The sequence below is a fragment of the Artibeus jamaicensis genome, unplaced genomic scaffold, assembly GCF_021234435.1.
Source record: "Artibeus jamaicensis isolate MK-2021 breed Jamaican fruit bat unplaced genomic scaffold, CSHL_Jam_final contig_886, whole genome shotgun sequence".
Taxonomy (NCBI): domain Eukaryota; kingdom Metazoa; phylum Chordata; class Mammalia; order Chiroptera; family Phyllostomidae; genus Artibeus; species Artibeus jamaicensis.
The window spans coordinates 43472-60664 of NW_026522002.1; the positions used below are offsets into that span (position 1 = coordinate 43472).

Below are 17193 nucleotides of genomic sequence, written 5' to 3' on the forward strand. Positions count from 1 at the left end.
CTTTGATGGGAAGGGTCCCTTTCTATCTGGGAACAGACGTGCCATGGGCTGCCTTCTGCTGCTGGGCTGAGCACCTGGGTCACCTTTCTCTGTGGGGGCTGGGGGTTTGAGACTCCTATCACTGAATTATTCTTCGGGCCTTGAGTCCCAAAGCAGCCCGCCCCCTCCTCCCTCCTTTCAGAGGCTCGCAGGCTGCAGCCCCCTCGCCCAAGCCCAAGGCCTCGCTGTTCCTACTTGACGTAGCACGACTGTGGCTCCAACCCAGGCCTTTTTAACCATAGCAAATTTTAAAGCAAATGTCGCAAACCATAACTCAGACTGCTAGGAATTCCAAGGCTGCTTCCGAGGCTTTGAACAGGGACACGTAAATGAGGCCCCTTCCCACGATGCACCAGATGTCCCTGGAGGCTGGCCCACACGATTATGAAAATCAGACACTCCAAAAATCTGTCTTCTTTCTTGAAAAGAAAGAAGGGCTGGAAGCCCATAAAAGCCATCACTTGAAACCCTTGACAAGTGTCCATTATGTAAATCCATCGTCACGCCGAGCGTGGAAAGGAAAACCCCACATAGTCCCAGGCAGACTCAGGCTGTAGCCATGGCTCCTGAGCCCCAGGGCCCCCGGAGAACACAGTAATTAGGGTCTTCTCTCCCAGCACTCCACAACCAGATGCTTCTTGTGCACGGTATTATTAGCCCAAGCAACCACACAGACTGGTGCACAGCGGGTGGAGCTGCGTCACTGCACATCACAGCCACTGATGGTGTGTGAGACCCGCAGCAAACTCCTCAGTCCCCAGGCCCCTCCTCCAGACACACCCCCTGAGAGCCCGGGGGCTCACCTGCTCCTCACTGTCCTCAAGGTGGCCTGGAACAACCTCAGTGAGTGTCACTCCCTGCATGCCCGGAACTTGGGTTCAATGCGATGGAAAGCCACTGCGGGTGGCTGCTCTGAGGACCCAAAGGCCAGGGAGCAGGGGAGTTAGAGAAGCCAAACCTGGGCAGGTGACAGCCACAGCAAGAGTGGGACCTAAGAGAGAGAGCCTGCCCCCAGCACACTTGTGGGGGTCGCTGCTCTTGGACAGAGGCCCATCTCAGACGGGCTCCCCAGACTCACCCTCCCTAAGCCCTCTCATCACTGCTCGGGCAGATCAAAGGGGCTCCGAGAGCCCGGGTCACAAGAGTGAAGTCACATCCTGTCCTGCCACCCAAAGCCGCTGATGAAATAGAAGTCTCCCGAGCAGCTGGAGAAGTAAGACACACAGGCGGAGGAAGGGAGGCGAGGATGAGCTCGGAGTACCCTGCAGGTCTGAAGACAGTGAGAAAAGACCGTTAACGTTCGAAGAAAACCACCTGTTGACCTAGAACTCTTTACTCAAACAGAACAGCTTTCAGAAATGGGGTGACCTAAGGCCTTCTCGTCCTGACCAGCAGAGCTCAGTGGGTCAGGCATCCTGCAAAGTGAAAGGTCGAAGGCTGGGTTCTGGGTCAGGGCACGTGCCTGGGTTTCAGGTTTGGTCCCTAGTCAGGCATGGACAAGCAACAACAGATCGATGTTTCTCTCCTCTCTTTCTCTCTCTAAAAATAAATACATAAAATCTTACAAAAAAAGAGACACCTCCAGCCAGAAGAAGCTGGCTCCGGCAGTCTGCACTGTGAGAAATGTGAGCTGAGAGAAAATCCCAGCAGCCAGAGGCCTGGACCTGCACAGGGGACAGGCAGCCACAGGAATGGTGGTGACAGGGGACATGCAGAAGGCATTTGGAAGTAACTAAGCCTTCACAAAAGAAAACCAGGTCACAGGTGGGCACAGGTAACCAGGTTCTTAGTGATCGAGGACCAAGGATGGAACCAAATGCCCAGATTTTACAGCAGAAACAGAGAGCAGATTGATGAAGTGACAATACACTCGACAGAACATGAGAGCAGGCCAGCCCAGAGCAGAGACGGACCTCAGGGCTGGAGGGGTTCTGTTCTCCTAGAGCAGATCCTTCCTGGCTAGTTTGGGCCAGGTTTTATTGCACACGTACAAGTAGTTGCGCTGCTTTAAAGCGACTGCACATGTGGTCTCCCAGGATCTTCCTTGATCTGCCACCAGGGAGGGGGTCCCACAATGTTAATTTATTATAATGCTATTATAATGAAGCAGGGGTCAGGTCACATCTTCTGCCCAGGTGCATTCGTGGGTCACCATGATTCAGCGCTTTTCCAGAAAGTAGGAACGAGTCTTAGAACAGGGTCTCTGTCCTGTATTGATGTCCTTTATCTTAGCCCTGGGGCACCTCTGAAGTTTCCTCCTTCCTTCCTATCTCCTGCCTCAACTGAGGGGTCTCGATGGCGGGGAAGAGGGACTGAATCAGCCCCTCCAAGAGCTGAATGCCTGTCCATATGCAGTGGCTCCCGAGAGAGAGCACAGAGCGAGGGCTGGATGAACCAGCAAGGAGGGAGAAAGGGGCCAAACCGAGACTCCCAGAGGCGCCCTGCAGGAACCCGGGAACTTCCAAGACTGGGCACATGTGAGCACTTGGAGCGCACCCAGCTCCTGAGAAGCATCCTGACCCCTCTTCCTCCTGGACGCTGCGCAGCTGCCAGAGGCTTCAGAGAGGCCAGCTCACAGGGGGTCACGGGGGTTGGTGGGGAGAGCAGAGGCCCTGCTGGGGGACCCCTCAGGGGTCGTCTGAGACAACCCAGAAAGAAGCAGCTCCCCACCCCACACTCCTGCACCTGCGCCCTGCTCACCAGGGACAGAATGGTAGCGCCCCACCGTGAGGGCGCGCACCCAGGCGGCACCTGGCCCCACCGGCTTTCCGCAGTGCGCCCCCGCAGGAGCCCCAGCGGTGGCCTGAGCTCCTTCGCAGCCCCACCCCGGGCCCCGTTCACAGTCCCGTCGGGGGTTACTGCAAGGCTTTCTCTCCTGATCCTGCCCCGACAGATGCATTCTCATCACGGCATTTGTTTGACAATTCTTGCTTTTAAACAGTCTTTAAAGAACACTTTCTCGCCCTCAGTGGATTGAGCGCGGGCTTGCGAACCAAAGGGTCACCAGCTGATTCCCTGCGAGGGCACTTGCCTGGGTTGCAGGCCAGATTCCCAGCAGAGAATGCACAGAGGCAACCATACATTGATATTTCTCTCCCTCTCTCCTTCCCTTCCCCCTGATTCTTAAGGCCAAAGTTGGCTCTTACGCAGGTGAGAGCTGCGGAGCAACCGACCACCCACCACCCCCAGCAGTGTCACCGTAGGATACACAGGGGGCGAGTCCGAGGCGGCTCTGCGAGGCTCCAGCAGCTGAGTCCGTGGGAAGCACAACGGGCGGGTGCGCGGCGCCCCCTGCCGGCAGACGTGGGCCGGCGTCCGGTGTTTCTCTATCCTCTGTGAACCGAGACCCGCACATCGGAAGTGGCCTTAGTCCGTCTGTCTCCAGAGAAAGGACGACAGAAAACTCCGCCCGGCGCCAGGAGGGGCTTTGGGCGGGGTCCAGGACTCAACTCTCAACGTCCCAGCATTATTATTAAATCTTACCAAAAAAGCACGTTACAATTTACCAACTTAACCAAGGCTCGGTGTACAACTCAGTGGCACTGAGCACATTCCCATTGTTGTGCCCCCATCACGGCCAACCACCCCCAGAACTTTCCATCTTCCGCACGGACACTCTATCCCCACGGAGGTACCGTCGCGGCCACGGGGGGGCGCCCTCGCAAACGCTGCCGCGCCCACACAGGCTGCACACACGTTGCGCACAGTCTCCAGGACTTGAGATGAAGTCAGGTCCGTGAGTTTGGCATCCACCCGCCACTCTTTCTTCATCTCCGCTCAGAACCCCTGTTTCTGTTTAATTAAACCAAGGAATGGGGAAAGGGGAGACGTCTGAGTGTGGGACGCCCGCGGCAGGGAAGGCTAGCTGGAAGATCTTTCGAAGGATGGCGCTGGCACAGCAGGACGCTGGAAGGCAGGGGACCAGGGTGCAATGACATTCAGGTGAGGTGCACTGGCGGCTGATGGAGGGTGGCCTGCCTGCCTGCTACTCAGCACTGGTTGGGTAACTAGCCGGCCATTTCATCTGTGTCCCCATCGCACAGTGGGAACACCGGGCCCTTGGCAATGGTTTTTGACAATAGGGAGCAATACTTATTTCCACAGCACAGCACAGCAGTGGTACTTACAATGTGCCACATGCCCTGACTGGTGTGGCTCAGTGGGTTGAGCGACATCCCACAGACCAGAGGGTCACTGGTTCAATTCTGGTCAGAGCACATGCCTGGATTTCAGACCAGGTCCCCAGTTAGGGCACATGCAAGAGCCAACTGATTGATCTTTTAAAAAGAAAAAGTGCCACTTACAGGTTACCCCTGCTGCTGATAACAACCCACTCACTCCATGTCTGTCTGTCCTGGGAAGCTGCCCAGAGGGAAGCATGCCAGCCCTAGGGTCTGATAGCTTTCAGGCCATTGCTGGGCGTGGGGACAGGAGCATAGTGGAGCCTGCAGGGGGCTCAGGATCCAGGTACCTCACAGACCACCTGTCTCCCCCCTGGGTGGGCTCATTGCCCCACCAGGAGAAGATTTCTCACACCTGTACCACTGCCGTGGGCTTGGGCCCAGACCTAGGCTCCTGCCTCCCATGAAACTGGGGGACGGGGCGTGACCTCCCTTCACAGTGACGGCCTGTCCCTGGGAACATTCCCAGTCCAGGCTGACAGAAGAACCATTGGCCCCCCAAACCATACATGTTTCCAAGACAGGAGGACACAGGGCAGCTGCCAATCTTCTAAGGTAAAGGTCAGAGAAAGCAGGGAGGGGGAGATCCTGGAGGAGTGACAATGACCAGGGTTCCCAAACAGGCCGGGCGGGGGGGGGGGGGGCAATGAGTGGCAGCCAGTGGGCTCCTGGGCCTCCGTCTCCAGTAAGGGCAGTGGGGCTTCGGTCAGACTTCCCTGTCACAGAGCTTGGAGTCACAGAGGGAGGGTGTCCCTGGAGACATCAGGAGCAGTATGGACTCCTTATGTTCTGTGAGTTTGCTGAGGGCCTCGACTGGGCTCCATAGTCAGGGTCTTGGTGCCGGGTGAGGCCATGCAGCTTTGAGTCTGTGGGACCCAACCTCAGACGGGCTTGCTTTGCATGGGCCAGCAGAACATCCAGGGCTCCCCAAGGAGTGCTGAGCTCTGCGTCCACACACAGCCAGCCACACGCAGTTTATTTATGTTACCTACTGAAGGACATCTGGGTTGCTTCCAAGTTTGGGTATTTATAAATGAAGCTGCTCTAAACATCCCCGTGCAGGTTTTCATGTGGACATGTTTTCAATTCCTCTGGGTCCATAACGGGGAGCATAATTGTGGGATTATGTTATCTCAGTCTGTCCAGGCTGTTATAACATAAGTAAATAAATAAACTCAGTGACTCATAAACAATTCTGGAGCCTGAAAGTCTAAGAGCAGGGTATCAGCAGGGTGGGGTAAGAACCCCTCTGTACTACAGACTTCTCACTGTGTCCTTGCAGGGTAAAAGGGGTGTGGGATCTCTCTGGGGTCTCTTTACAGCAGAACCCTGGAATAAGGATATATACACTTTTAGAAACTTTCCAAAAAAGAAACAGAGTCAAGAGGGGAGAAGGAAGGGAGGAGCGAAGGGAGGGTAGACCATCAAATACGTGAACTTTTCACATTCAGGTTTTGGACTCATCAGAAACATGAGGAACTAGAAAGCTAGAGGTTCATGGAGTGAGCCTTCAAATCAGAAAGTTACTTGTAAACACTCATAGCCAAGCTATCAGTACAGTGGGAGGCTGTAAGACATTTTAGAACAGTGAGGTCTTTAAATTTCCTTGTTCACCCTTTCTCATCAAGCTACTGGAGGATGTGCTCCAGCCAAACTTAGGCACCAACGAGAAATAAAAGCAGGATAGAAAATAACAGCTAGCCTAGAAGTGATGATGCAAGTCTGAGGCTCAGGGAGATCAAAGTGACATATGCGATGTGCAGAGCATTTTGAAAGATTTGGGGTAGAATTTGTGATAAAGACACAAAAACTTTTTAAAATATTTTATTTATTTTTAGAAAGAGGGGAAGGGATAGAAGCATCAATGTGCAGTTGCTCTTGCACCTCCTACTAGGTACCTGGCCCACAACCCAGGCATGATCCCTGACTATGAACGGAACCCAGGACCTTCTGCTTTGCAACCGGGCACTCAATCCACTGAGCCACGCCAGCCAGGGCAAGACGTGAAATCTTAAATAAAAACATAAGGCAATTATTAATCCCATGGAAAATAAAAATTTATGCAGAAAGCGTGCTCGCTTGGGCAGCACATATACTAAAACTGGAATACACAGATTAGCATGGGCCCTGAGCAAGGATGACACGCAAATTTGTGAAGCGTTCTGCATTAAAAACAAAAACAAAAACAAAACCTGGGGGGGGTGGAAATGGGAGGGGGGGAGGGCTGGAAGGGTGAGCTGGGATGGGAGTAAAAGACAGAAAACTGTACTTGAACAACAATCAAAATAAAAACTAAAATGAAAAAAAAATTATGCAGAAAGGAAAAGTAACCAAGCCCACACATAGACCTACGTTTTGCTTGGCTCACCCTGCGCTTTGTTATTATGTTTAAATTAAACATCAATACCTAAAAGTCAAAGATGGTATATAAAACCCCAGAATTCTTTCCCTTTTTTTAATTGCAAAATGACCGCAAGTGGAGCCCCCCTTCCCTCAGGACGACCTCCGGCTGGTGCGGCCACTGCGCGCAGGAGGTCTCCACGTAGCGGCCCCGCCCCCGACCGGTCCACTCCTCGCGCTGCGGGGACAGGGCCGCCTACACACCCCTCAGGAGGCCTAATACCGGCTGCAGAGCTCACAGGCCTTCTGACCCTCCTTTCCGAGCTCTTGAATTCTCTTCCCCTCCCAGTGTCCTAAACTGCCATCCCCTAGCTCTCGCTCCACTGCCTTCAACAAAGATGGCATCCGGCCAGAAAGGCGCCATCGAAGTGACTTCCGTCCGTATGACCTCAACAAAGATGGCACCTGACCGGAAAAGAGCAGTGGGAGTGACTTCCGCCTGGGTGACCTGCGGCAAGCCACTTTTCCGGCGGCGCTTTGAGTGACGTAATGAGCGCGCCGCCCGGCGTGTGCCGAGGTTGGTGCGGGACGCGTGGAGGTCAGCGGCGATGCTGGCCGGGGCTGCGGGGTAGGTCTGTGGGCCGCGGGGCGGAGGGGAGGCTGGACTGGCGCGCTGGGACGCAGCCCGCGCTGGTGTGGGCTGAAACCCCGCCGGGCGTCTGATCTCGGTTCCCTCCTTAGCTTGTAGGGTTCTCCTGCCCGCCGCGGCCAATGCTTCCTGCCCTGGGGCCCCTTTCTCTAGGTGGAGTCGGACGAGTTCTTTGGCAGTAACCGCTCGCGTGGCAGCGGAACGTGCCGGCCATACCCAAGTTCTGGGAAACCAAAGATCAAAGTCGCTCTGGATTTGGCGGGAGGAAGGCCGGGTTAACATTTCACCCTGCCTCGGACACGCGCCTCACTCAGGTCATTTGGTGACTCCTGTGAATAAGACTGACAGGCAGATCTGTGCGAAGCAACGTCTTGGGGATCTGTGATAACTCCTTAGGGAAGGAACCCGGTCTGGGGTCAAGAAGAGGGAGGGCCACTTCCTGGACCCTGTGGCAGCAGGTGAGGGCCGGGCAGCCTGCCCTGCCCTGCCCACCCGGCCTGGTGAGAAGGAGGCGCGGGCCGCTGGGAGGAGACATAAAACTGTGAAGACAGGTCCGGGCCACATGCGAAGTGCCGTCGGTGGTCGGTGCAGGAGTTTCGTTCCTAGGAGTTAGTGTGTGTTTTAAGCGGGTTGGCGCTGACTTGGGGGGGGGGCACCCTGCCAGAGTGTTAAGATGCTCCCACAGGAGCCGTGGGGTATTCATTGTGTTCAGGGACTTTCAGGAGCATCTGATCAAAAACATCCTGTCCCATTGCCATTCACCATTAGTTCTCTTTTTTAGACTTTATTTATTTTTTAGAGAGGGGAAGGGAGGAAGAAAGAGAGGAAGAGAAACATCAGTGTGTGATGGCCTCTCACACTCCCCCTACTGGGGACCTGGCCTGCAGCCCAGGCTTGTGCCCTGACTGGGAACTGAGCTGCCCATCCATTGGTTTGCAGGCCAGTGCTCAATCCACTGAACCACTCCAGGGTGACTCTCTCCATTAATCCTTTTTTTTTTTTTTTTTAAGATTTTACTTAATCATCTTTAGAGAAGAAAGAGAGAGGGAGAGAAATATCAATGTATGGTTGCCTCTGGTGCATCCGCTGCTGGGAACTGGCCTGCAACCCAGGCATGCGCCTTGACTGGGAATGGAACTATAGTTGTCTGGTTCACAGGCCCACACTCAATCCACTGAGCTACACCAGCCAGGGCTCCATTAATTCTTAATCCTGAGGAATCTTAACATTTGAAAGTGAAGTTGCTCGGGCCCTCCCTGCATAGACTCCCATTCCAGAGGGCTGAGTGCAGCCCACCCCTCACTGAGCTCCTGAGCTTTGAGGTCTGGGGAGAGAACACATGCTTTCCCTTGTGCTTGTGAGGTGAGAAGAGCCCGCACTAGCCCCTTGTCTCTCTTTCTCTTAAGGGCCTCGAAAACACTTGCTGGGAGTATCACCCCCCTGCCGCCCTGCCGTCATGGCAGCTCGCCTGGTAAAACGATGCACGTGTCTCCTGAGAGACGCTGCTCACCTGGCCCCTGCAGGGCCTCCTGCGGGCCAGCTGAGGCTGGCCCGGGCAGCCCATAAGACTCTGGCTTCCTCAGCTGCCTTACCCAGTTCCCACGTCCCAGGGTCCCTGTCACAGCATGTGGGGAAAGAACAGATGTTTACCCCTTACCCAGAGCGCCAGGAGGTGGACGAGCTCATTGAGAGAGCCACTCGGCCAGAGGAGCTCCTGGGGCTGCTTGGGGATGGCCGATGCCTGCACCAGAACCATGCAGCCCTCGCACTCATTCAGCTCTCCCGCCTGCTGTCCGAGAAGCCAGAGGACAAGGCCCCACTCATACAGGACGCCCGCTTTCAGCAGCTTCTGCGCCTCGTCAACAGTCAGGTGGGCTCCAGGGCCTCAAGTGGGCGCGGGAGTTCAAGGCAGCCAGTCTGTGGGCCTTCCCTGCAGCGAGCTGGTACCCCAGCCCTCAGGCCTGGCAGGAGGCAGCATACTCTTGAGGCTGGAAGGGGTATGGGGCAGCTGGGCTGGTGGGGGAGCCCAGGAACTTGAGGAGGGTGTGGGCAACGTCCAGCCAGTCAGCTCTCCAGAGGGTCAGGCAAAGGTGAAGGAGGACGTGGCTCAGAAAAATTACCTTAGTTAAGGGTGCTCTCGTTCTGAGGCTTGTTCTATTAAACATAGGCACAGAGGGTGCAAATTTGGGGGGCCTGAACATTGTAACAAAATTTCAGCCAGTAACAAACAGGACACAGTATTCGCTGGGTGATCAGGTGCTGAGATCCAGTTCAGTACCTTCCTCCTCCCCCAGCCCTTCACAGACAACTTTTCTGTTCCTTGAACCATGCACGTGGTCTAGGTGCCCCCTCAACAGCCAAGAGGGGGTTCACAGACAGAGGCCAAGGTCAGGAGCCTCATGCCACCAGCAGTAAGAGCCCTGCCCGCCTTGCAAGACAGCAGGTCCAGGCCGCAGGATCCGAGGGCAGCCCCGCACCTCACTGAGGCCTGGAAACACACCCTGCAGGGCACAGCACCACTGCCCTTGTCCAGAAACCGGGCGGAGACTGGGGAGAAGGGAGGCGCTGAGGTGCGGAGGGCCAGGCTCTGGGTCTGTTTTTCCCACACAGACCTCGGGAAAATGCCATATGGTGGAGCAGTGAGGCCTGAGGATTGCTGGTGCCTGGCGTATGCACAAGCGTGCCTGCATTTTGGAAGGGCTGATGGTGGCAGCTGCTCATCCTCCAAAGCCTGGGGGTGCGACGTGCCAGGGTTCAGGGGTGCCGGCACACCTCAGGGCAAAGGGCCTCCCTGGGCAGCTTCAGATACAGGACTAGCTGCTTCATTAGAGGAAAGGGGTTCCGGGGTCAGGCTTCCCAGAATTAATGTTACAGTTATTTGTTTATTTTTAGATGGGAAGGGAGGGAGAAAGAGAGGGAGAGAAATATCGATGTGTGGTTACCTCTTGTGTGCCCCCCACTGGGAACTGGCCCACAACCCAGGCATGTGCCCTGACTGGGAATCAAACCAGTGACCCTTTGGTTTGCAGGCCAGTGCTTAGTTCACTGAGCTACACCAACCAGGATGAAAAGTCTGTCTCTAACTGCTAACAGTTGTCATTGTTGTCAGCAGAGAATGAGTTTGTTGGCACAGATGGCCTGTAAAAGTCTCCAGGTCCCTCCTGGACCCTGAGTCACACCCCATGGGCTTCACTCTGCCATCCATCTGCAGGGCCCTGTGGGCGCATGTCAGGGAAGTTCTGGGGTAGCCTCGCCACTCGGAGTTCTCACCGCAGGTGACAGGAGCTGGCCCTCGGCTCCGCCCTCAGCCCACCCTGGGGGCCCATGGTGACCATGCCTTGGCTCTCTTCTAGATAACCACGGTCTGGCACGGGACCCTTGTGAAGCTGCTCCGGAGCCTCTATGCACTGGAGCTGCCCGCGTCCTCCAAGGAGCTGCGGTCAGTGGAGCAGGAGGTGCGATGGCGCCTGCGCAGGCTCAGGTATAAGCACCTGGCCTTCCTGGCCGAGACCAGCGCTGCCCACATGCAGGACCGAGGCTCCGGGGAGCTGTTGGCCGAGCTGCTCCTGCAGCTGGAGCGGCGCTGGGCAGAGATTGAGGACGGCCGCACGTTGGTGGCTGTCATGACAAAGACAGGGCACCTCTCGGAGTCGCTGATGACACGCCTGGAGGACAAGGTATGGGGGCTGAGGGCAGGGCCTGCAGAAAGGGCCAGCCGGACCCTGTGCTTTAGCTCGCTCCCCAGAGGCCTCATGCACACATCCTCCCTGCTTGGGGCCTGGCCTAAGGGTTGCCTCAGTGAGTGAGCCCCATCGCTTGTGTGCCTGGGGGCGAGCTGGGCCGGGGACAGGGTGCCCCGGGAGCCACCCAGAGGGCCCATGGTTAGTGAGCTCAGGCCCAGTTGCTGTCTCACAGGGGCCGCACTGCATGGGACCCTGGCCCTGGGGCCGGCCCTGACCCCTGCCGGCTGTGGTTGACAGAGCCTGGACCTGGTGGAACAGTTCGGCCCTGAGGAGCTGCGGAAGGTGCTGGTGGTGCTGGCAGCTCAGAACCGGCGGGCAGTGCCCTTGCTGCGGGCCATCTCCTACCACCTGGTGCAGAAGCCTCTCCCTCTGACCAAAGGCATCCTCCTGGACCTGACCTACGCCTATGGTGAGCCATGTCCTGGGGCAGGCCGGCACTCCGGCTGCAGCCAAGTCAAATTCAGGGCCCGCCCCACCCATGGCAGGCCCTGGCTCCGCAGGCTGCCATAGAAGCACTGTGACTCATGGGCCCTGTTCCCCTGCTGGGCCTCAGGGATAAATTTGGTCACAGACACCAAGTGCCTGGACCTGGAGGCCACATTGGGGGGGTGCTGGGTGGGCCACTGAGTGAACCCCAGGGTCTGCTCTGTCCCAAAGGCAAACTCGGCTTCTACCAGACCCAGGTGCTCCAGCGTTTGGCCACCGACCTGCTCCCCCACATGCCTGGACTCACATCCAGCGAGGTGGCCCGCTGCGCCAAGTCCTTCGCCTTCCTCAAGTGGCTCAACCTGCCCCTGTTTGAGGCCTTTGCCCAGGTAAGCAGGGTGTGTACCTGAGGCCCCAGGCTAGTGGGTCCCTTGAGGAGGCCCAGGGGACAGAAACACCCCCTGGTGCAGACATGGCGTTCCTGCTCCAGCATGTTTGGAGAGGCACTGTGTCAGGAAGAAAGTCAGTTGATGGTGATTTTCTCCGCATCCCCCCGGTCTTTGGTGGCCATCGGGGAGCCATGCAGAAGGCAAGGCTGAGACCCGGCTTCGCTGTGCCCCCAACAGTCAGGAGAAGGTGGTGCTCGTGCTCTGGGTCACGGGCAGCCGGTCGAAACAGCATTCACTGGTTAGGCCTTGCCAGGATGGGGTCTGGCCACGCCCTGTGGAATTGGCTGGGTGGTGGCAGTGGGGAGCAGCATGCACAGGGCGCCCTCATCTTGCCTCTCTGTCCTCCTGCCCCCAGCACGTCCTGAGCAAAGCCCAGAGCATCGCGACAGCACCCCTCTGCAACGTGCTCCTGGCCTTCGCCCGCCTGAACTTCCATCCAGAGCAAGAGGACATGTTCTTTAGCCTGGTGCAGTCTTCACAGCCGCTCCCCACCCCTGCTTTCTCCCTGTGGGCAGGATGGGTACAGAGTGAGGAAGGAGGGAGGCTGGGCAGGGGCCACAGGGCAGAAGGAGCCACCTGGAGCCAGACAGCCCAGGGGTTGTGTGGGGGTGGAACTTGGAACCCTAACTGTAACCCAAAGTTGCTTGGGGTCAGGGTGGTCCATGGGCAGGGCCCCTGTGGGGCGGGCAGGGGCAGCACCTGGTCAGTCAGCTGCTTTCCTCATGCCTTCCAGTTCCTCCTGGGGCCGGACATACTTCCCCTGCTCTGGGCCCCCCATGGTTCTGTGCTGCAGGCCCTGCCAGGGTGTGGGTAGAGGTGGTCAGGGGCAGTAGGGAAACCCGGTTGCTTGTCCTTCTATCCAGACGGGCTCCAAGGGATGGGGGTGGTCTCTGGTACCTTCCTCAAGGGGGCTCAGTCTGACCAGAGGACCTCTGCTGGGGCTATTCCATAGCCACCTTGGCCTCAGCGTGGCCAGGTCATGAGGCCACACTGACCAGCCAGCCAGGGTGTCCACATCTGCTGAGCAGAGCCCTCCCCTGTGCCTCCCCCCGCCATCCTCCAGGTGCATGAGAAGCTGGGGTGTCAGCTGGCAGGACTGGACCCGGCCCAGCAGGTGGATGTGCTGTGGGCCCTGTGTGTGCTGGAGCAGGCCCAGGAGGCCGAGCTCCGGGCCGTGCTCTGCCCCGAGTTCCACGCCCAGTTCCTAAGTAAGTGGTGGGGGGACCCCTCTCTCCTGCATGGAGGGGAGCCTGGCACCAGGCCCCAGGCCCCAGGCCCCAGTGCCAGGCAGGAGAATAGGGCAGGTTGGGGCTCCCCCACATTTGCTACTCTGCCTGTCTCTGAAGGGGCCCCTCTCTGTCCTGGCTGAGGCCAGAGCAGGGCTGGGTGGGGGTGCTGCAGCCCCTCCCCCTGGGCTTTGGTGCCCCTCCTCCATGGTCCTCCTGGCCCTTGGGCCCCCTCCCTGCTCACTGCACCTCTTACCTTAGGTGACCGGTCCCCAAAGGGTCAAAGCACCTTCCAGAAGCTGCTGCACATCAATGCCACCGCTAGGCTGGAGCACCCTGAGTACGCCGGCCCCCTGTTGCCAGCCTCCGCCTTGGTCCCCAGGCCCTCAGCCCTTGACAGAAGGGTGACGCCCCTGCAGAAGGAGCTGCAGGGGGCCCTGAAGGGGCTTCTGGGGAGCGCCGACAGGGGTCACTTCACGGTGCCCACGCAGTACGGCTGGGTTCTTGGTGAGGCTCCCCTCTGCCCAACCTGCTCTGAGGCCTGCCCTATGTGCCCCCCCTGCCCCCCACCCCATCCACCCCCCACGCTCTCTGGGGAGACCCCTAATGTCATCATCTGCCGCCGCCTCCCCAGATGCTGAGGTGCTGCTGGACGCCGAGGGCCAGTTCCTGCCCCTGAGGGACTTTGTGGCCCCTCACCTTGCCCCACCCTCTGAGGGCCAGCCACTGCCCCCTGGGGCCAAAAGGTAGGGTGCACAGCTCCCAGGCCGTCCCTGTGGGCTCCTCTCTGGGTTTGCCCTTCCCTGTGAGGACAGGGACAGAGGCGAGCACTCAGAGCCTCCCCTCCCCCCAGGCTGGCCTTCCTGCGCTGGGAGTTCCCCAACTTCAGCAGCCGAAGCAAAGATCTGCTGGGGCGCTTCGTGCTGGCCAGGCGCCATGTGCGGGCAGCTGGCTTCCTGGTGGTGGACGTGAGTACCCGCCGGGCAGCTGGGGGTGGCTCCCACCCGGGAGCCCTTCAGCACCTCCTCCTCCCCTTCCGGAGGGTGGTGGCCTGCGAAGGGCCAGGGCCCACAGCTGTGCGAGCCCCACGGGTGTCCTGTCGCCATGTCTTCTCTGGGCATCTTTTTAAACACCTCTTTAAAATTTAGAGCCATTTTCAGCCCCACCCAGTTCTGAGCCCTGACAAGCATGGCGTGGGTCCCCACTCCCAGCCCGTCAGGGTTTGGGGCCAGGCTGACCCCACCCCCACCCCGCCAGGTCCCGCACTACGAGTGGCTGGAGCTCAAGTCTGACTGGCAGAAAGGCGCCTACCTCAAGGACAAGGTCCGGAAAGCAGTGGCAGAGGACCTGGCCAAGTGACCTGCCCTGCACAGGGGACTTGTGCCTGGGTGCCGGACTCCCTGAGGGCCTGGCCGTGGACCCTGGGTGGGCAAGGGGGACCTACTTGAGGACAGACCTTGCCCGCGGCCTTGGCCAGAGCAGGTGCTGGCCAGCAGCCCTGAGCGGCAGAGGGCCCTTCTGTGGTTAATAAACCTTTAACTTTGGTGTTTGACACCAGAAGGCATCCTGGGCTCTCACGTGACTCCACCCCTGCAGCTTCACACGGGACCACCTTGGCTCGAGGCCTCACCTCAGCCCTGTGCAGCCCGGGCCCTGGAGTTGGGAGGGGGAGGTCTCAGTTGGGGTTGACCGATGGCATGAGGGCTGGATAGTCGGGAGGCACTGGCCCTGGAGCAGGAGCCGGGAGGGACAGCACACCGTCCCCACAGCCAGACCAGCAGTCGTACTGCCTGTGGCTGGAGCAGAGTGGGCTCTCTCCCCATCTGGCCCTCCCCAGACACTCCGCTGGCTGAATACAGCTGCAGGGGACAGAGGGCACGGTCAATAGCTTACATCAGCACAGCCCAGGAAGACTGTGTGGAGCCGAGAAGGGCCCCTCAGTGCCCCATCCCTGCTGTCCCCACCCCTCTGTTGCAGCCTTTCTGCTCAGAGTTGGGGTCATGGGGGCTGCCAGGCACCAGTGCACAGGACCTGAGTCTGGCACTGGCACAGTTTGAACAGTGGGCAGCCAGAGGGGGTTCCCTGAGGCTAGTGACCCCAAGTCTGGGCAAGGTGAGGGAGTAGGAGTAGCATTCCAGAGTTAGGGACAGGCACCCAGTGTATAGAGCCCATTGGGATCTCCAGAAGATTCTGCTGAGAACGTACAAGCTTCCACCTGCCACCCAGGACTGGGGTGTCTGCTGGGACACGGCCACCTGTGTGTTGGGAGAAGCAGCTGCGGGCCCCATGCCCTCTCTGGGGGTGGGGCTGGCAGAAAGTCGGTTCTGCTCGGGCTCACGTCACCTTGACCCTCATCTTGCCCTGGACTCACATTGCCTTTGCACACAGCCATCAGCAAGCACACCCTGCCCTCCCTTTCTGCCTTCAAGAACATTCTCTTGCAGAGTCCCAGTGCACCCTCCATCCCTGCAGAGCTGGGTCTCCAGCAGCCCCTCCCTGGCCCTGCTGTGTTCACGCCCAGCAAGGTGGGCAGGCAAGTTGTTCCGCTGCATGGGTCTCTGTGACTGGTGGTTTTCATTTGCATTTCCCTGCCGCCTGGTGTTGCAAGCACCCTACCCAGCTTATCCTCTGCAGGGGTTCCACCCTTCTGGTGGTACTGTCTTCGGTGGCTCATGGTGCCAGTCTGTGTGCTGTCCTCATACTTTGCAGAAGTGCCCGTTAGACCCTCATTATAGAGTTCTGGGGTCTCCGTGTGTCCCACAAACAGACCACCCACAGGGGGGTGATGTGCAGACAGTTTCTGCCACTTGAACAACTTCTGTTAAATTCATTCCTCAGTAGTTCATTCCTTGTGCCATTGTGAATAGAATTATTTCCATTTCAGATTGTTCATTGAAAGTTGCTAGAAATACAGTTGATTTTTATCCATCTTGAATCCTTCAGTCTTGTTGAACTAACTTACTGGTCCTAATAGTGCTCACTTTTAAGATTCTGTCCGACAGTCCGTGTCTCTGTCCCAGGTTGTCTGTGGGTCTGCACACGTGGAGTCCCTGAGCTTCCTGAAGGTGCAGGTGGTGGTTTCCAATAAACCTGGGACCTTTTTGGCCATGACTGGATGTTCTCCCGGCTCCTCTCAGTGTGTCTGTCGGTGCCTTCCCGGCCCTCGGAGTTACTGAAGCCCTGTGCTTGCGTTTCTCCTTTCTCTTCCCTTCAGCGTGCCCACTCTCCTGTGACGCACCTTTGAGTCTGCCGCTGCTGCTCATCCCCTTCCTCTGTCCACCCCCCTGGGCAGTGAGCATCAGCGTCCCATCCTGCTGGGGCTCTACCTGCTTGCCACTGCCTAGCCACCTCCCCATCTGGTACGGCCTCCAGCCACCCAGGCCATTTCTGCTGCCTACCTGTTCACTGCTGTGCGTGTCACTTTCCTGTTTGCCCGGTCGTTTTTTGTTGGAAATCTGACGTTTTGGATGAAATATTTAACAACTCTGGGTACTGACCCCCACCCCCAGGCTCATCGCTGTTGTGAGCAGCTGGAGTCTGTTGCCCTCTGCAGCAGGTACTCAGACATTTGCCTCGGGGAGGGGCGAAGCAGTGCCCACAGGCCATCACACTGCAGCCCAGGATGCTCTGAGTCAGGTCCACAACTCTGCCCCCCCTTGCCTTACACCACACCCCCTCTGTGTGGCAAGAGCCTCAGGCTTGACCTCCCCACACCCTGCTGCCCTGAAGTCTGGCACCTACAGGAAGGGACGAGGTGCTGTGGCCTGCCTCTCCCCGGGCAAAGCAGCTGTAGAGAGACCCCACTTGGGGAGCTGTGGGGGCGGGGAGGGGAGATGTCCTCTTCCAGCTCCGTGCAGCACTTCCCTAGGAGCTGGGGGAGCCTTCAGGCGTGTTCTAGAGCTGTGCCCTCCTCGAGCTTTGCCCAAGGTGGGTCCCCTCCCACAGTGGAGCTGAGCCAGAAGAGGGAGCCCCACCTCCCATTGGTGCCCACCTGGGACTCAGCCTCAGCTGCAGGTGTGGGGGGTATGGGATAGGAAATGCTCAAGTCCCCCAGGAAGGAAGCCTTGTGATGGGGTGGGGGCCTGTGTCCTTAGCCAGCCTGGTCTGGATGTGAGTTCCTTTGGTTTATCTCGATTGAGG

At 58.1% G+C, this 17193-nt stretch overlaps 1 protein-coding gene, 1 non-coding gene and 1 pseudogene across 2 annotated transcripts; all 3 read left to right on the forward strand.

Annotated features, from left to right (window-relative positions):
• Nucleotides 1-6291: 6291 nt before the first annotated feature.
• Nucleotides 6292-6392, forward strand: LOC119039041 (uncharacterized; annotated as a pseudogene).
• Nucleotides 6393-7109: 717 nt separating this feature from the next.
• Nucleotides 7110-14617, forward strand: TBRG4 (transforming growth factor beta regulator 4). Its single transcript, XM_037150294.2, has 11 exons — nt 7110-7188; nt 8616-9079; nt 10563-10886; nt 11190-11361; nt 11610-11767; nt 12183-12293; nt 12891-13035; nt 13315-13560; nt 13688-13799; nt 13907-14021; nt 14311-14617. The coding sequence occupies exons 1-11, from the start codon at nt 7110-7112 to the stop codon at nt 14410-14412; spliced, it is 2028 nt and encodes a 675-aa protein (XP_037006189.2). The 3' UTR covers nt 14413-14617.
• On the forward strand, nt 11397-11529 carry LOC119052902 (small nucleolar RNA SNORA5). The gene has a single exon (XR_005083205.1). It is a non-coding gene; the product is annotated as a small nucleolar RNA SNORA5 (small nucleolar RNA).
• Nucleotides 14618-17193: the final 2576 nt, after the last annotated feature.